The sequence below is a fragment of the Heterodontus francisci genome, chromosome 17, assembly GCF_036365525.1.
Source record: "Heterodontus francisci isolate sHetFra1 chromosome 17, sHetFra1.hap1, whole genome shotgun sequence".
Taxonomy (NCBI): Eukaryota; Metazoa; Chordata; class Chondrichthyes; order Heterodontiformes; family Heterodontidae; genus Heterodontus; species Heterodontus francisci.
The window spans coordinates 6,871,063-6,891,290 of NC_090387.1; the positions used below are offsets into that span (position 1 = coordinate 6,871,063).

General features: G+C 42.5%; 1 protein-coding gene across 1 annotated transcript in view; it reads left to right on the forward strand.

Annotated features, from left to right (window-relative positions):
- Window positions 1–19,965, forward strand: part of nae1 (nedd8 activating enzyme E1 subunit 1) — a 35,476-nt gene extending 15,511 nt beyond the window's left edge. Inside the window, exons 10-20 of the mRNA XM_068049062.1 lie at window positions 1,548–1,611; window positions 4,546–4,637; window positions 5,395–5,454; window positions 7,700–7,833; window positions 10,266–10,341; window positions 11,810–11,849; window positions 14,227–14,313; window positions 15,956–16,048; window positions 17,302–17,416; window positions 18,056–18,105; window positions 19,728–19,965. Of these exons, the coding sequence (XP_067905163.1) occupies window positions 1,548–1,611; window positions 4,546–4,637; window positions 5,395–5,454; window positions 7,700–7,833; window positions 10,266–10,341; window positions 11,810–11,849; window positions 14,227–14,313; window positions 15,956–16,048; window positions 17,302–17,416; window positions 18,056–18,105; window positions 19,728–19,837 (921 nt within the window). The 3' untranslated portion in view covers window positions 19,838–19,965. The remainder of the gene's footprint in view (window positions 1–1,547; window positions 1,612–4,545; window positions 4,638–5,394; window positions 5,455–7,699; window positions 7,834–10,265; window positions 10,342–11,809; window positions 11,850–14,226; window positions 14,314–15,955; window positions 16,049–17,301; window positions 17,417–18,055; window positions 18,106–19,727) is intronic.
- The last annotated feature ends 263 nt before the right edge of the window (window positions 19,966–20,228 follow it).

Here is a 20,228-nt window from a genome sequence, read left to right on the forward strand (position 1 = left end):
TGGAATATTCTCCACTTGCCTAGATATATGCAGGTCCAACAACACTCAAGTAGCTCAACACCATCCAGGACAAAGCAGTCTGCTTGATGGGCACCCCATCCAGCACCTTCACCATTTACTCCCTCCACCACTGTTACACAGTAGCAGCAGTATGTGCCATATACAAGATGTGCTGCAGCAACTCACCACATCTCCCTCGATAACACCTTCCAAACCCGTGACCTGTACCACCTAGAAGAACAAGGGCAGCAAATGCAAGGGAACATCACCACCTGCAAGTTTCCCTCCAAGCCACACACCATCCTGACTTGGAACTATATCGCCATTCCTTCACTGTCGCTGGGTCAAATTCCTGGACCATCCTCCCTAACAGCACTGTGGTGGTAACTATGCCACATGGACTGCAGCAGTTCAAGAAAGTGGCACAAAATACCTTCTCAAGCGCGATCAGGGATGGGCAATAAATGTGGCCTTGCCAGTGGCACTCACATCCCATGAACGAATAAAACATGGGTACAGTAGCATAGTAGTTATGTTATTGAATTAGCAATGCAGAGGCCTGGACTAAAGGGCTAGCGAACTGTGTTCAAAATGCACCATGTCAGCTGGGGAATGTAAATTCCGTTAGTTAAATAAATCTGGAATAAAAAGTTAGTATCAGTAATGGTGACCGTGAAACTACTGGACCATCACTGAAAACCCATCTGGTTCACTAATATCCTTTAAGGAAGGAAATCTGCTGTCCTTATCTGGTCTGACTCCAGACCCACAGCAATGTGGTTGACTCTTAACTGCCCTCTGAAATGGGCCATCAGTTGTATGCAAGAAGGCAGCTCTTCACCACCTTCTCGAGCAATTAGGAATGGGCATAAATGTTAGCCTTGCCAGCAATGCCCACACCTCAAAAACGAATTTTAAAAAAGAGCAGGGGAATTCTCCCTTGATTCCTGGCCAATATTTAATCCCACAACCAGCATCACTTAAATATTATCTGCTCATTATCTAATTACTGTACACAGTACAGGGCGGCGCAGTGGTTAACACCACAGCCTCACAGCTCCAGGGACCTGCGTTCAATTCTGGGTACTGCCTGTGTGGAGTTTGCAAGTTCTCCCTGTGACTGCGTGGGTTTTCCCCGGGTGCTCCGGTTTCCTCCCACCGTCAAAGACTTGCAGATGATAGGTAAATTGGCCATTGTAAATTGCCCCTAGTGTAGGTAGGGAATATGGGATTACTGTAGGGTTAGTATGAATGGGTGGTTCTTGGTCGGCACAGACTCGGTTTCAGTGCTGTATCTCTTAAAAAAAAAAACTGGCTGCTGCGGTTCCGCCATTATAGCAGTTACTATACTTCATAGGCTACAAAGTGCTCTGGGACTTTGAGCTTGTGACAGATCTATATAAATGCATGACTTTTTTTAACAGCTCCGGTATAAAGCCATGATGCTGCCCTGTGCTGACGTAACCCTTTAAAGCCATTTCTCTTATACCTGTGTGCTCTATGTGAATGGATTCACATTTACTCTTTTTTTTAAAAAAACTATTCAGCACAATAGTCAGCTACCGAAAACTTACAAAGAAAAGGAAGCATTTCGAGAGTTAATACGACAAGGTATGGAATATTCGTTTCATTTTTGTAGGTGGTTTTGTCAGTTGGGTTTTGGTGTATATAAAATTATTTTTTTTTTGTTTTAGATCTTTTTAGAACTTGGCAAACTAATAAGTCCTGTATTGCAGTCGTTGTACAATTAGACGTGCAATCCAAAGGTCATGAGTTTGAATCCACCCCCCTTCCGTGGCAAGTTGTAAAATTAAATGCAATAAACCCAGTAATTTGTGGGCTTGCAGCAGAAATATGACCACATGAGATGCTGTTTTGTAAAAGCCTGAGTGTTTCACAGATGTCACTCAGGAAAAGGAACCTGCCATCCCTACCCACTCTGATGGTATAACTTGCTGCCAGATGTGACCCGATATCAGCTGTAAATGTTAAAAGTAAGCTGTCAATTTAAAACAAAATGTTTCAAGTAATTGATTTTGGTAAAAAGAATATGGAGAGGCATTATAAACTAAATGGTATCGTTTTAAAGGGGGGAGGCGCAGGAACAAACTGACTTGGCGTGTACGTACACAAGTCTTTGAAGGTGGCAGGACATGTTGAGAAGGATGTTCAAAAGGCCCACAGGATCCATGGCGTTATAAACAAAGGCATAGGGCACAAAAGCCAGGAAGTTATGGTAAAACTTTATAAATAAGGCCCTACCAAATTCTTGGCTGTGAAAAATGCGTCACAGACTGTGAAATCTCGGGTCATCTGTGAAATTGGCTATTTTGAGAACTTTGCACGTTTTATTCATTGACACAAGGCTCACTTCGCTGATTGCTGGACATGTTGCGAACATTGCGATTTTAAAGATTGACACAAGCTCAGCTTGCTGATTGGTAGATGAGGGAGGGCTTCCGGTGCAGTTTTGAGTATTAGCAGACAAGCATGCCAGAATGAGCAAATCAAAAATGGCCACAATCAGTTCTGCAGCACATCAAGTGAAAGATTTTGAAAGCCAAATTCTGCTTGCCGATGATGGAATACTGCTTTGTACAAGCTGCAATGTTTCGTTGGATCACACGTGGTGAGCAATGGTTCATCGTCATTTAGAGTCCAAAAGCCATTGCAGCATCTGACACCGCACTGCTGGAAAACAAACATACAAAAAAACAAGCAATGGATTCATATAATAAAAGCAAAATACTGCGGATGCTGGAAATCTGAAATAAAAACAAGAAATTCTGGAACCACTCAGCAGGTCTGGCAGCATCTGTGGAAAGAGAAGCAGATTTAACGTTTCGGGTCAGTGACCCTTCTTCGGAACTGACAAATATTAGAAATGTCACAGGTTATAAGCAAGTGAGGCAGGGGTGGGGCAAGAGATAACAAAGGAGAAGGTGTAGATTGGACAAGGCCACATAGCTGACCCAAAGGTCATGGAGCAAAGGCAAACAATATGTGAATGGTGTGTTGAAAGACAAAGCATTAGTACAAATAGGGTGTTAACGGACTGACGATTAAACAGCAGCAAGTACAAACATGAAAAAACAGTGGGTAAGCAAACTGAACAAACTAAGATGAAATGAAATAAACTTAAAAAAAAAATTGTAAAAAATGTAAAAAAGAAAAAATAACTAAAAATGAAAGTAAAATGGGGTGTCCGTCATGCTCTGACGGATTCATGCTCTGATGGATTCATCTCTTTTTAAGAAGTCGACAAGAGAGCTCAGAAAATGGGGAAGAGCAAATCAGTGAAGAAAAAGCAGCTCAGCAGTTTCAACAACCTTATGCAGCTTTCTTGAAAGCTGTGTGTATCTTGGACCCTACACAAATGCACCTGTTGAAGGTGGATTTAAACTCGCTTGATGCAATTCCTGCCTTTGACAAGAACTGTAGGCTGGAGATTCCTACTTATGAAAGCATTACAAAAGATGCAGATTGTACTTTGTCTGTGCTGCAGTTTTGGAACTCTGGAATGCAGAATCCCTCACCTTGCAAGGCTAGCACGCGCTGTCTGACAATTCCAACAATCTCTGTGGGTGCGGAGAAAGCTGTATCTAAACACAGGTGTTCACAGCGCAGAGATAGGGAATGAAGAAAGACAGTTGCAGGTTGCTCCGTGCTCACTGACTTTAGTGAGTAAAGAATGTGACCTGTTTATAGTCAGGTTTTTACAATAGTTTTTGAGTATACAATAAATGCCATTTTAAACCAGAAACATCCCTTGTCTTTTTTTGTTTAGAATAGATCATTTTCATGGTTTGTTGCAACACTGTGAAATTTTCAATTTAAATACATGAAATCGTGAAATTCACGATTCTTAAAATGCTGTGATCATGAAATTTGTAAAATCTGACTTTGGTAGGGTCCTATTTATAAAACTCTGGTTATGCCCCAGCTGGAGCATTGTGGCCAGTTCTGGACACCACACATCAGGAAGAAGTCAAAGCCTTATAGAGGGTGTAAAGGAAATTTACTAAAATGGTACCAGGGATGGAGGGACTAGAGAAACTCTGGTGGTTGTTCTTAACATAGAGATAGTTAAAGGGAAATTTGATAGAGGTGTTCCAAATCATTAAGATAGAGGAAATAAGGAGAAATTGCTTAGTGTTGGAAGGGTTGGCAACCAGAGAAGGTGGATTTAAGGCAATTGGCAAAAGAACCAGATGTGTCATTAGGAATTTTTCTTTTAACGCTGCATGTTCTTGTGATTAGGAATGCGCTGCCTGAAAGTTTGGCGGAAGTGGATTCAGTAGTAACTTTCAAAAGGGAACTGGATATGTACTTCAAAAGGAAATAAATTACAGGGCTGTGGGGAATGAGCAGAGGTGTGGGACAAATTGGGTAGCCCTTTCAAAGAGCCGATACAGGCACGATGGGCCGAATGGTTCTATGAACTGCTTTTGTTAGACTGAATTGTTTAAATTTTACTGACACTGAGGTTATTTGGTTGCACCATGTCATGAATTACTTCTCTTTTTGCTTTGCAAACTAATTCAGGATTGTTGAAGAAAGACAATGGAGCACCAGAAGATGAAGAGAACTTTGATGAAGCAATCAAAAATGTCAACACTGCCCTGAATCCTACTAAGGTACTACTGGTTGGTGGTGTTGCACGCGTGTTGCTTTCTGACACTTGAACATGAATGAGCTTGGTATATCAGTGAGGAAACATCATAAGAGCATCTGAAATTCTAAGAAAGACTTGAGCTGTAGAAGATGAATAATGTCTGCTTTTGGCAAACGTTGGAATTGCCAACTTATCCAAGAGGATAATTTTTGATGTTTAGTGAAGTCAAATCTTCCCACCCCACATTTCTCTGGTGGGTAGGATACTAAGTCCCACTGCTGATAGTTGATGACTATGCTCCTCATTGCAAGATCTATTTGGATGAGGAAGGCATTTGAACTGTCTTAGTTTATCCATCTACTAGTCTTGTGGTGAAGGTTTAAGGGGAGATTTTATAAATTAAGAGGGATTTTGATACAGTAAATAAGAAACTGTTTCCACCAGGGGGAGGGTTAGTAACCAGAAGACACAGATTTAAGGTAATTGGCAAAAGAACCAGGAGTGAAATGAGGAGAACTCTCTGTAAGCAGCAAGTTTTGATGATCTGGAAGGCACTGCCTGAAAGCAGATTCAATAATAACTTTCAAAAGGGAATTGGACAAACACTTGAAAAGGAAACATATACAGGGCTATGGGGAAAGAGGAGGGGAACTAATTGGATAACATGGGAATGACAGGCCGAATGGCTTCCTTCTGTGCTGTATAATTCAATACTGTAGTTGAAAGGATACCTCCTATTTCCATGACATTTACTGTCCTTTCCAAATGTGCTTTTGTAGATTCCAAGTAACGTACAAGAGCTGTTCAAGGATGAGAGATGCACCAACATCAATTCACAGGTTGGAACAAAAGATAAATGACAAAAGAAAACTTTCAAATGACAATATTTGAACTTTTAAACTGAAGAGAGTTTTTCTTCTTCTTCTTCTTTGGCCTCTTTGTCTCGGGAGACAATGGGTAAGCGCCTGCAGGTGGACAGTGGTTTGTGGAGCAGCGCCTGGAGTGGCTATAAAGGCCAATACTAGAGTGACAGGCTCTTCCACAGGTGCTGCAGATAAAATTGGTTGTCAGGGCTATTTCGCAGTTGGCTCTCTCCTTGCGCTTCTGTCTTTTTTCCTGCCAACTGCTAAGTCTCTTTGACTCGCCACACTTTAGCCCCGCCTTCATGGCTGCCCGCCAGCTCTGGCGATCGCTGGCAACTGACTCCCACGACTTGTGATCAATGTCACAGGAATTCATGTCGCGTTTGCTGACGTCTTTAAAGCGGAGACATGGACGGCCGGTGGGTCTGATACCAGTGGCGAGCTCGCTGTCCAATGTGTCCTTCGGGATCTTACCATCTTCCATGCGGCTCATATGGCCAAGCCATCTCCAGCGCCGCTGACTCAGTAGGGTGTCTAAGCTGGGGATGTTGGCCGCCTCGAGGACTTCTGTGTTGGAGATACAGTTCTGCCACCTGATGCCAAGGATTCTCTGGAGGCAACGAAGATGGAATGAATTGAGACGTCGCTCTTGGCTGACATACGTTGTCCAGGCCTCGCTGCCGTAGAGCAAGGTACTGAGGACACGGGCTTGATACACGCGGACATTTGTGTTCCGTGTCAGTGCCCAATTTTCCCACACTCTTGGCCAGTCTGGACATAGCAGTGGAAGCCTTTCCCATGCACTTGTTGATTTCTGCATCGAGAGACAGGTTACTGGTGATAGTTCAGCCTAGGTAGGTGAACTCTTGAACCACTTCCAGAGTGTGATCGCCGATATTAATGGATGGAGCATTACTGACGTCCTGTCCCATGATGTTCGTTTTCTTGAGGCTGATGGTTAGGCCAAATTCATTGCAGGCAGCCGCAAACCTGTCGATGAGATTCTGCAGACACTCTTCAGTGTGGGATGTTAACGCAGCATCGTCAGCAAAGAGAAGTTCTCTGATGAGGACTTTCCGTACTTTTGTCTTCGCTCTTAGACGGGCAAGGTTGAACAACCTGCCACCTGATCTTGCGTGGAGGAAAATTCCTTCTTCTGAAGACTTGAACGCATGTGAGAGCAGCAGGGAGAAGAAAATCCCAAACAGTGTAGCTGCGAGAACACAGCCCTGTTTCACGCCACTCAGGATAGGAAAGGGGTCTGATGAGGCGCCGCTATGCTGAATTGTGCCTTTTAAATTGTCATGGAATGAGGTGATGATACTTAGTAGCTTTGGTGGACATCCGATCTTTTCTAATAGTCTGAAGAGACCACGTCTGCTGACGAGGTCAAAGGCTTTGGTGAGATCAATGAAAGCAATGTAGAGGGGCATCTGTTGTTCGAAATAATATGTATTTATCCCTGTGTCTTCCGCACAAGATCAGTTGCAATTAAACATTCTGCGTTGAGTTGTTGGGTAAGCCCCCCCCCCCCCCCCTCACTTTATCGATGCACGACATCGGGATCCACTATTATCTGGAAGCATGTCCATTAGACTGGAGTAGATAATGTGCTGGAACTTGGTATATTCCTTGGATTTGCACCACCTCCTTTTCCTGAGTCCATTAACTTACCCAACCAGTCATTCTTAAAAGGTAAGCCTTGATGGTCAGTGTCAGTAGCCTATCCACTGTGATGGCACCTCACAACGAGGATTAAATCTACCCTTACTTCGGAAAGGAAAAGAATTTGCATTTATTCCCTGATGCGGAATACCAAAAGCGTGCAATATTATGCATAAAGGGTTTTACTCTTCACTCTGCTTCATTCCCATAATGGGAATGATTTATTGGTGAATATAACTTGGGTACTAACGGGAATCTGATTTGCTGGATAGAGGCAAATGTAAAAGACTGAATTGTTCAAATCTGTCAGTTTTATTGGGAGGCCTTTGTATTTGAATCTGTGTGTGCCCCTCTACCTGCGCTGATGGTTGTGTGTGTGTGTGCCTCTACCTGCGCTGATGGTTGTGTGTGTGTGTGCCTCTACCTGCGCTGATGGTTGTGTGTGTGTGTGTCTCTACCTGCGCTGATGGTTGTGTGTGTGTGTGCCTCTACCTGCGCTGATGGTTGTGTGTGTGTGTGCCTCTACCTGCGCTGATGGTTATGTTTTTGTTTTCAGAGCGCTCCATTTTGGATCTTGACCCGAGCAGTAAAGCAGTTTGTGGAAAAAGAAGGGCTGGGGAGCTTGCCAGTACGCGGCACCATCCCGGACATGATAGCAGACTCGACAAGGTTTATTAGGCTGCAGAATGTGTATGTAACCCAAGTGCTTTTAAGTAAAGCATTTGCCTTTTTCACAGCTTGGTGTATTTTAGTGCCACCGTCTCCTCTCAATGGTCCAACAGCTGTTTCAAAAGTGGCCTTTGTGCCCTAACATCTGGAAGCTTTTCTGTTTATTGTACTGTGCCTTTGCAGAGCTTTGTCCTCACAACTAAAGGTTACCCCACTGTTTACTGAGTTTGAAATGTCATACTTGACTCAGTGCGTAACACTCCTGCCTCTGAGTCAGTCGGTCATTGTTTCAAGCATCACTCCAGAGACTTGAGCACAATATCGAGCCTGACGTTCCCAGCGCAGTACTGAGGGAGTGCTGCAGTGTCAGAGGACGTTAAACCGAGACCTCAGTGCCTTCTCGGGTAGTTGTAAAAGATTCCAAGGCACTATTCAAAAGAAGAGTAGCTAAGTTCTCCTGGTGTCCTGGCCATTATTTATTCCACAACCAACATCACTAAAGCATAAGATCTGTTAATTTATTTCACGGTTGTTTGTGGGTGCTTGCTGTGTGCAAATTTGCTGCTGTATTTCCTACGTTACAACAGTGACTGCACTTCAAAGGTATCTCATTGATAATGAAACATTTTGGGATATCCTGAGGATGTAAAAGGCACTATATAAATGCAATTTTTTTTCTTTACTGGGCATATTGGAAGAGTTATGTCTATTGTATGAATTTTCCACTCCCCACACCAGCCTTCCATATGGCCTTTGTAAGAGAGTACAGAATCAGTGGAGTGTTGATCCTGTGGATATGATTGAATTGGGATTTTCTTAACTTTCTTCTCTAGGAATCCCTTACACCAGCAGGGAGAGGAAATTTTGTTTCCTCAGTCTGGAATGGCTTTGATTTGGTTCCCAGTACCGAAGGGATAGTGTGATAATCTACTGTACTGTCCAGTCTCCCTCTGAAAGGTTTAATTGGAGGTTTCTACAAACTCACCTGTTTCATGAATCTGTATACAAACCCCACACATTGCAGTATTTCCCCGACACATCCTGGATTTCATCCTTACTTCAGTGCAGGTGAGGGTGAGGCAGCGGTGCGGAGCATAATCACCAGCAGGGACTTCGGCCAAATGGCCTGTTCCTGTGCTTAGATACCTTGTAAGAGTCAACTATTAAAGAGGGAAAAAGCAATTGATATTCAAGGTCTGGTGTGGTTTTGCCGTTCAGACATAACTTCTAAAAAAAATTTAGAACTCTTGTTCCATGAGGCCTTATCACAGAATGAATAAGAATCAATACCAGATTTTGATAGAAACAAAAAATGCTGGAATTACACTGCAGGTCGGTCACCAGCTGAAAGAGAAAAGAAAGGTTAGTGTTTCAGTTGGGACACTCCATCAGACACCAGCTGGAATTTTGCCGATTTATCTTTTTTGAAGTCATTCATGATCACAAAATCAGATTACAGAGAGCTCCTGGGCCTGTTCGATCTCTTCCTTCCAGAAAGCCTCCCCTACCATCTCTCCATCACAGCTTCTAATATCCACTTGAACAGGTAGGGGGATCTTGGTTTAACAGCTTGTTGGAAGGATGGAACCTTGAGCAATGTACAACTTGCTCCCTACTGTACTGCACCACACTGCACTGGATCACAGGTCTGGTGACCACTGCTGTGGCCTAAACCACCTCCATCATTCACATTATTTCCTTTGTTTAGTTTGATGTAACTGAGAGTTGTTACTATAATAAAAGCAAAATACTGCAGATGCTGGAAATCTGAAAAAGAAAACAGTGCTGGAAATACTCGGGTCTGGCAGCATCTGTGGAGAGAGAAGCAAAGTTAACGCTCAGTCTGAAAGCATGGCCCCGAGCCTCTGGTGGCCTGCCATTTCAACACTCCCCCCACCCCGACCCCCCCACCTCCCGTTCTCATGCCAACGTTTCTGTCTTTGGCCTGCTCCACTGTTCCAGTGAACATCAACGCAAGCTCGAGGAGCAGCACCTGATCTTTTGATTAGGCTTTGCGGACTGAACATTGAGCTCAATAACTTCAGAGCATGGCTGGCCTTTCTTAAATATTTTTTAACCATGTGCCTGCTTTTCATGTAATCAGAGCTGCTCATTATTCTGCTATTAACTCTCTCTTTTGACTAATTCTTTGTCTTTCACCACAAGCATTAACACACGCTTTGCCTTTGTCCCTGGACAGCTTTGTTATTTAATCTCTCCTGCCCTATCAAATACCTTCCCCTTTGTTCTCTCCCCCACGCCCCTCCCTTTCAATTGCTTGAAACCTAATTATTTTCTAACCTTTGCCAATTCTGCTAAAATGTCACAGACCTGAAATGTTAACTTTGCTTCTCTTTCCACAGATGCTGCCAGACCTGCTGAGTATTTCCAGCATTTTTTGTTGTTGTTGCTATGTTCTATTTATATATTTGATCCTCTTTTTTTTTTCCCAGATACCGTGAAAAGGCAAAAGAGGATGCATCTGTTATAAACGACTATGTTACTGAAATACTGGAATCCATTGGTAGGGTAAGTTGCATTCTGGATCGTACTCCTTGCTTATTCTTTTTTGGAGATTCAATAGTTTAGCAGTTTTTTTCCCATTCCTTTTCCTTCTGTTATTCTCCCCTTACCTCTCCTGTATGCAATGACTCTTCAATAGCATCTCAGGATGTCCCAACCTGCCTCAAAAATAATGAATTACTTTATGGAAATTACCTCTAATAAGATCCTGTAAAGAATAAATGTGATAAATGATTGCCTAATCTAATGCTGTTGGCTGAGGGAGGAATGCTGGTCAGGACCCCAGGAGAACTCCCCTGCTCTCCCAATAATACCACAGCATCTTTTACGCCTACCTGAACAAGCAGACAGGGCCTCGGTTTAATGTATCGTCCGAAAGATGGCACCTCTGACAATGTAGCCCATTCCTCCTATTGCCCTCACTCTCCAATCAAAGCCCATCCCTCTAGTACCTTGAGCTTTGGGTCTAACCGTATTTGGAAAGCCCCTAGAAGGAATAGTAGACAACTACTCACTTCCTACCAACATGAGGATTGCCTGATAACCTGTCACACATTAGTATCTTGTCAGCACATACCTGGGAAAACCAACTGAGAACAATGTTTAAATGGCTGGCTGAATTGAAACCAGAGAGTTTGTCAGCTTGAGATAATGGCCAATGGTGGAATTCAATAACATTTACATATCGAAATTGGTAATCATAGGATTATAGAATCATACGGCACAGCAGGAGGCCATCCAGACCTCCATACTGCTCTGGTTCTATAGTCGAGCTATCCAATTGGTCCCTGCCCCTTGCTCTTTCCCCATAGCTGCAAATTTTTTCCGCTTCAAGTGTTTATCCAATTTTCATTTGAACGTTTCCATTGAATCTGCTTCCACCGCCCTTTCAAACAGTGTGTTCCAGATTATACCCGCTTGCTGTGTTCAAAAAATAGGTTCCTCGTGTCATCTCTAGTTCTTTTGTCTATCAAACTAAATCTGTCTCTTCTGGTTACTGATCTGCCCACCAGTGTAAAAGGTTTCTCCTTGTTTACTCTTTCAAAACCTATCATGATTTTGAACACGATTTCTATCAAATCTCCTCTTAATCTTAACTGGTCTAAGGGCAACAACCCCAGCTTCTCGAGACTCTCCACACAACTCATCTCTGAAGATACAAAAGAGACATTCAATTAAAAACTACAGTAACGAAGATTTAATGTGTAAGGTGCCTCTTGAGATTGAAATCCACAGCGTGTCATCACAAAACTAGTTGGGTTTCCTTATCGATTTCCCCTGAACTGTTACTTGTAATATTAGATGACTTTAACTAGAGAAGACCTTCAGAGGGTGTGGACCTCCTCAGTTCATGATTCTGAGGTATGGGACATGGGTTAGCTTCTGCTATGGCTACCGTTTATTTGTAGTTTCCTTTTTCTCTTGCATTGTGTTGTGACATCCAAATTAAAATTTACTTGTGTTCCCTCTGTAGCCTCCTGAGACCATCTCTGAAAAAGACATTTGGCTTTTTTGTAAGTGAATTTGATGTAACCTCTTGTGCGTGTTGTATATCGGTAAGCTATTATAAGGGCCAATTGTCATCAAAGGTGTGGTGTACATGAAGATGCAAAGTGGGTAGTGTAGTCTGATGGTTATGTTAGAAAATCTGAAAATAAAAAGCTGGTACCAGTAACAGTGACCATGAAGCTATTGGATTGTTGTAAAAACCCAATTAGTTCACTAATGTACTTTTAGGGAAGGAAACCTGCCATCTTAGCTGCTCTAGCCTATGTGTGGCTCCCACAACAACGTAGATGGCTCTTAACTGCCCGCTGAAGTGATCTAGCAATTTAAGGCCTACTTCTACCTTGACAGCCCAACTAGGAATGGACAATAAAATGTTGAGTTTGCTAGTGATGTCCACATTTTGAGAATAAACAAAATAAGAAATGCCATATGTTCCTGTACTATACATACATACGAACATACAAACAAATGAATTAGGAGCAGGAGTAGGCCACTCGGCCCCTTGAGCCTGCTGTGCCATTCAATAAGATCATGGCTGAAATGATTTTTTCACATTACCATCTACCCCCGATAACCTTTCACCCCCTTGCTTATCAAGAATCTATCTACCTCTGCCTTAAACATATTCAAAGACTCTGCTTCCACCGCCTTTTGAGGAAGAGAGTTCCAAAGACCCTCAGATAAAAAATTTCTCCTCATCTCTGTCTTAAATAGGCGACCCCTTATTTTTAAACAGTGACCCCTGGTTCTAGATTCTCCCACAAGGGGAAACATCCTTTCCACATCCATCCTGTCAAGACCCCTCAGGATCTTATATGTTTCAATCAGGTCACCTCTTGCTCTTCTAAATTCCAGCAGATACAAGCCTAGCCTGTCCAATCTTTCCTCATAAGATAGCCCGCCTATTCCAGGTATCAGTCTTGTAAACCTTCTTTGAATTGCTTCCACCGCATTTACATCCTTCCTTAAATAAGGAGACCAGTACTGTACACAGTACTCCAGATATGGTCTCACCAATGCCCTGTATAGCTGAAGCATAAGCTCCCTACTTTTGTATTCAATTCCCCTCGCGATAAACGATAACATTCTATTAGTTTTCCTAGTTACATGCTGTACCTGCATACTAACCTTTTGAGATTCATGTACTAGGACACCCTGATCCGTCTGCATCTTTTTGGATAATACTTTAAATCATTTCTTGTGTGTTGATTATTCATGGCTTATAGTTTAATTTCAGAAAGAGTTATGCACGAATCTGGAAGTTCCAATTTTGTAATCATCCTCTAACTGGCATACAATTTTACAGTCAACACCCGGGCTTCATTGATGAGATCAAATGATTACATTTGTACAAAAACTTTTATCTATGTCTTGCACATTGGTCTTTTCTTCTGTGGGTACCACTTCCTTCTTCAATACCCCTATCCGAAACATACTCCCTTCCTTGGCGCAGTGGTTTGCACCGCAGCCTCATAGCTCCAGCGACCCGGGTTCGGTTCTGGGTACTGCCTGTGTGGAGTTTGCAAGTTCTCCCTGTGACCGCGTGGGTTTCCGCCGGGTGCTCCGGTTTCTTCCCACAGCCAAAGACTTGCAGGTTGATAGGTAAATTGGCCATTGTAAATTGCCCCTAGTGTAGGTAGGTGGTAGGAGAATGGTGGGGATGTGGTAGGGAATATGGGATTAATGTAGGATTCGTATAAATGGGTGGTTGTTGGTCAGCACAGACTCGGTGGGCCGAAGGGCCTGTTTCAGTGCTGTATCTCTCTATGATAGGACAGTCTGGTGATGTTCTAAGTTCTGCCCAAGGCCTGCTCTTTGACCAACAATTTGCATTTAACAGTTATGCCCTTAGTAAAACATCCCAAGGCATTTCACAGTATCATAAATTGGACAGAACTGAGCCACATAAGGAGATATTAGGACAGGCGACCAAAAGCTTGGTCAAAGGGGGTAGTGTCTTAGGAACAGAAGGAGGCCATTCAGCCCCTTAAGCCTGTTCCATTTTGCAATTAGATCATGTCTTTAAAGGAGGAGGGTGAGGTGAAGAGGCTTGGGGAGTGAATGCCAGACTAGGAGTAGCATGAGAGTGCCCTGACTGACATTCTCTGTGCTGGATTTCACTCTTGGCCCATTTGAGATTAGAAACCTCACTGTGTAAGGGATTATATATATAAAAACAATTTGAGTGGTAAATTGATGCAGCAAAGTGCTTGGTTTTCCAGCTGTTTCTCAGTAAGCAGAATTTGTCTGCATTTTGGTGGAATGTTGGGGGAGAGAAGATAATACCCTTAAACACTTTGTCATTGTTTCCCTGAATTTCTTTTTGTGTTAATTTTTGTTTTGAATGATATTGCTCCTAATCTCGTCTGTCTCCATCACCAGGCAGGAATGCAGCTTTTCTACGACTTGTGCGATGCCGTTCGCTGGCAGAGGAATTCAATGCGGAGACGACCAATAGAGATCAAATTGGTAAATATTATTAATTCGTGGGGCTCACAGTCTCAAAGGGACAATCTTAAAAAAAGATAGTAAATTCTGGACATGCGCATTAGATGAAACTTCATCTGAAGACAAAATATCATGACCCAACCACTAAACTGTGTTTCAGGTGTTACGGAGAGAATCGAGAGAGAACTGAAACCCCAGCTCCCTTCCCTTTACTGTCTGTAATCAGTGTGTATTTGACCAGGAAGATATGTGTGTTTCTTAACCCCTGAGTGTGTGGCCAAATTGAATAACTAAGCAGCACGCTTTTTGTGGATTTAAATAAAGAGGATTATTTTAATTCATACATTCATCCCAAAAGTCGAATGCGACGTCACTCAGTCACCACTCACACACACGCACACTCGAGAAAGAAAGCCGTTAAAGAGGATAGTACACTTTTACCAATTACAAACCAAGGAATAGTTTGTAAGTCACGTGATTTTGGCTCGTCCGAGGGAAAAGGCATGCACCGCGGGCCTGGTTAAAAAAAAAAAGAAGCATTTTCACTTCTGAAGTGTAGATGGGTGGATTCGATAGCTGGAGTTGAATATCGAAGTCGATGCAGGATTCTCTTGAAGAGGTGGATTTTCAGCCAGTCATGAAGTTAGTTGCTTGTTGCCTTATTACTAGGAAGTCTGTTTTCTGTAATGGGTGGACTTGAAAAGGAACAGGGTTGGAGACATTAAGATGTTGTAGTCTTTAGCTTTAAGGCATAGGTGTTTTATCTTTGCTGTTGTCTCTGCAGCTGTTGTCTTCACACTGAGTAGTTTTGTTCTCCCTGGTGTTTGGAGTAATAAGGTTCATAAGCTGTGAGTAGTTTTGGTCAGGGGACCACCTGATCAATACTTCTATTGTCCACCCAGAATGATTTGAAGGTTGAAGCTATTGCTACACAATGGGGGATGGATGGTGGCCATTCACCTATCTTTCTGATTTAGCTCGTTGCTTGCAACTCTCTTTGTTATGTTTTGAGCTCAGAGACAGTGAGTCTAGGAGTCCATAGATTTTGAGTTTTGGGTAAGACTACATGCAATAGGAGGTGGGATATCCACAAATGGTTTCATTTTGGTATGTCCATTCAAGGGAGGCTCATGGTCATTCAATTAGGAACTTTCCGGATGCTTGTGATACTTCTGAGTCTTGGCTGAAATTGCAAAATCACCTGACTCTTTGCATCCATCTTGTGTAGCCTTTTAATGTCCATTGTGGTTCACTTTTTAAAAAAAAAAGAAAATTCAGTTCCAGAAGATTCTATGCTGAATACGGTCAACGTTTAAAGTTATGAGTAGGACATGCCTTTACTGGGCATGACAGGAGTTTTGCAGTTGTAGATTTTTCAATTTTTAGTTTAGATTTTGTCTGCCTTGTACTGTTCTCAATTTTGTTAAAAGCATTTAAGTCTGTGGAAGAGGTCAGAGCACTTCCTTTTGCAGGTGACATAGCTGCTGTATCTTAGCCAGCGCTGCTATTTCCCATCACCTCTGCAAGGCAACTGATCAACCCATCCTTTCATGGTTCACGTTCACCTGTTCGTTCCAACACCCTTCGACCATGCTTGACCTCTTGTGTTTGTTGGGGCTGTAAACTTCTTGCTAATGAGCAGGATTTCTTTTTTGCTTTCCAGCATCTTGTATGGAGAATCTTGACAGTGAAATGGTTTTGTACATAATGCTACGAGCTGTCAATTGTTTTCACAGGCAGCACGGGCGATACCCAGGTAAGTAACCCCACGTCAGGTATGCAGCCATCTTCTGATAACCTATATCCAGAATTGACTCCCTGTATTTTTCAGTTTGAGATTCATGGTAGATACATATTAATATTCTCACCTGCCGGCACCAGTCATCCCATTGTCAGTGCCAATGTGGCTCAGTGGGTAGCACCGTCGCCTCTGAGTGAGAAGGCTATGGGTTCCAGTCCTGCTCTAAGAGACTTGAGCACAAGAATCTAGGCTGACAGTCCAGTGCAATACTGAGGGAGTGCCACACTGTCAGAGGTGCTGTCCTTCGGATGAGGTATTAAACTGAGGCCCCATCTGCCCTCACAGGTGGGTGCAGAAGATTCCACATGGATCTCCCTCCAAGGCCATTATATTTCTCCTAAGGCGTGATGCCCAAAACTGCTCACAGTAGTCTAGGTGTGGCTTTGTGTAGCTGAAGCATAACTTCTGTCCCCTTGTATTAGAGTCCTCTTTATATAAGGGCCAGCATTCTACCTTTTTGATTGTTTTCTGTATCTATCCATGATATTTTAATGATTCATATACGTGGACCCACAAGTCTCTTTGGACCTCCACTACTTCTAGCTTTTCACCATTTAGAAAGTACCCTGTTCTATCTTTTTTACGTCTAATATGAATGATTCACACTTACCTATATTGAAGTCCATTTGCTGCGGTCTTGCCCATTCACTTAATCTGCTAATATCTTTTTTGTAATTTTATGCTTCCATCAACAGTGCTGCCCATCTTTGTATCAGTGGCAAATTTGGAAATGTGCCTCTCTATCCCATTATCTCAGTCATTAGTAAATAAGATGAATAGTTGAGAGTGAAGGGAAGTAACCTGGTTACTGGTGTTGCTGTGTGACCATCTGGTTTATGTATGAATGAGCACCCCTGCTGGTTAACTCTACCTCTGTTAGTTTGCTCCCAGCTTGTGGGCATAGTGTCACAGTGGATAAATGTACCTTTGGTGTGGAAATAACTTTACAGAGTAGAAAGGTCCCAGATTCCATTCCCAGAGTGGCTGATCTCAGCTGGTGCATCATTTGAGGGTGTGACAATTTGCTCAGAAACCCTCGGTTAGGGAAGGGAAGAAACCACAGTTCTTGCTCCTCATCTGTTTCCTAATGAAAACTCCACATGGATAAGGGACTTGATCATTGTGGAACTTTATCCCCACACTGGAGAGGAGAGGTTTTTTTAAAGTATGCTGTGTTCTGAGGAGATAACAAATTCTTCTTCTGGCAGGTGTTTATAATAACCAAGTTGAAGAGGATATTGGAAAGCTGAAGTCGTGCGTGGTGAGCCTGCTGCAGGAGTGGGGTGTATCGGTGTCCGTGAAGGATGACTACATCCACGAATTGTACGTTTGTGTTTAAATGTTCTTGTGTGCATCACTCGCTTCTAGACATAGCTCAGAGGAAGACATCTATAAGGGCATAGCTGCTGGAGAGGTTCACATCTGTCACTGTTCAACCCACCCACCTCCAACTCTTTCAGAACTCCCTAAAATTAAATCAGTGTAGGGGTTCACAATCCCAGGCACCAACTCCTTCAGCACCCTGAAACTATATCAATGTAGGGGTTCACAATCCCCCACACCAACTCCTTCAGCACCCTGTAACTATATGAGGAGGGGAGGGAGTAATCACTGACTCCGGTAGTGTATTCCACAACCTCATAACATTGTGTGTGAAGGAGTTTCTCCTGCTCTCTGTCCTAAATTTCTTGTGATTAGTCTTGTACCTATGTCATAATTGTCACAGTCATTCAGGGTGCACAAAGGTAAATGAAGTAAAATCAGAAATGCGGAGTTGATTAAACTATAATATTTGACCTTGAAAGCTGCTGGACGCAGGTTGAGACTACAGAAAGGAACTTTTGAGAGCATCCTTTCACACTTCTTTTAAGGAAAAATGGTTGCTGTGTTTTATAGGCTGTTTAAATCCACTACGAGCTGTATAGGCACAGTTTTCTGAAGACAATACTTGTTCTGTTTCAGTTGTCGCTATGGTGCTTCAGAACCACATGCTGTGGCTTCGTTTTTGGGAGGTGTGTTGCATTTTTTTGTTGGATTATTCCTGATTACAGCTAATGGTATTGAAATGTGAGCTGGTCTGTTTTCTTTCTCTTCCTGCCTGCCCCTTCTCAAGTTTTTTAATGTAAATTGCCTCCAAGATGCTGACTTTGTTATTCAATTAAATCACGGTTGATCTATGCCTCAGCTCCGTTTTCTTCAATTCAGTTTTCCCATCATTATCCCTAGTTCTCTTTACCTAACAAAAAGGTATCCTTTCACGGTCTTAAAATTTCAATTGACCCCCACTATCCAGAGGCTTTTTGGGGAGAGAGTTCCAGATTTCCACCACCCTTTATGAGAAAAAATAATTTACTGACTTCACTCCTGAATGACCTAATACTAATTTTAAGGGTTTTCCCCCTTGTTCTGACACACCATCAGTGGAAAAAATTGATCATTTTGAACATCTCAGTTAGATCATCCCTCAACACAATCAACTCAAGGGGATACAAGCCAGGTTTATACGGCCTGTTCTCATTAATTTAGCCCTTTAAACCGGTGTCATTCTGGTGAATCCATGCTGCACTCCCTCCAATCCCAATATATCCTTCCTGAGGTGCAGTTACTGTACACAGTATTCTACCTGAAGTCTGCCCGAAGTTCTGAACAACTGAAGCATCACTTCTGTATTCCTTGAGATAAAGGCCAATATTCTATTAAACTTCTGATTACTTTTTGTAGCTGTGCCGAGCTTTGTGATTAGTTTACCTGGCAACCAAATCCCTTTGCTCCTGCACATTCCTAATCTTTCACCGTTAAAGAAAATAATCTGACGTTTGTCTTTCTTGTATCCAGAGTGGATGACCTCACATTGAACTCCATCTGCTCAGCTTGATGAGAGTCTTAGAAATTTCAACACAGTGGAATAAACTCCACAGAATAGGAGAGGATTTTAAAAAAACCGCTGGCTGGGATTGCAATCATGAGATTGCTGGAGTATGTCTTCTGCCAGTATGTTTCCAAATGGAGGCCCGCAGTGGCTGTACTGCACCTCTCTAATATACCACTCATAATGACTCGTCATATTTGTATCGGTGCTGGTGCCACATCAAAGCTGTACTCATCTCATTTCCCTGCTCTGATCACCCATTCATCTAAAAAGCCATTTGTGTTTCTTTGTTCAGAGTGAGTATTGACACTACTCTGTCAGCCAATTAGTTGTAAGCCAGGCAGCATTTACAGCAAATAGCCAATTTTACAATAAACGGAATCTATTTAAACAAAGGGATGAATTTTACTAAAAAATATAGGCGGGTTCTGTCGGGGCTGGGGGTTTTGGTGGTTAAAGTCTCAAATCTGTTTCCTGACCCAAATCTACCTGCAACCTGCCCATTTTGGTGGGGTAATTACCCAATCATATCACAGAATCTCAGAATAATACAGTGCAGAAGAGGCCCTTCGGCCCATCGAGTCTGCACCGATACATTAATGACACTATCCTGCATTTTGACCAGGACTTCTGGTGTCACTATATGCAGCAATTTTTGTTAGCAAAACCTGTGTCTTGAAAGGCTTTGTGTACCATTACATCTTAGTGGGTTAACAATATTCAGCATTATTAACTGATGTGATTGTTTTTTTTTAATTTCCCTAGGAGCTGCTGCACAGGAGGCCATCAAAATCATCACAAGGCAGTTTGTACCTTTCAATAACACATTTATTTATAATGCAATGTTACAGACGTCAATAACTGTGCAAATGTAGGGCCCAGGTTCCCTGCAGCACAGGTCTGTGTACACATGGAGACAAGGACTGTACTTCTGGAGTGTTTTGTTAGTAACCAATTAATGTAACATAAAATTGAATTAAATTAATAAAATTCCCTAAGTTTGTTTGTGTAAAAGTGCTAGGTTTATTTCAAAGAAGAGCAGGGAATACTTCCCAATGTCCTGGCCAATATTTATTCCTCAACCAACATCACCAAAAAATATTGGTCATTATCACATTGCTGTTTGTGGGAGCTTGTTGTGTGCAAATTGACTGTCCCATTTCCTACATTACAACAGTTAACTACACTTCAAAAGTACTTCATTGGCTGTAAAAACTGCTTTGGGACATCATGTTGAAAGGTGCAGTATAAAAGTAAGTTTCTTTC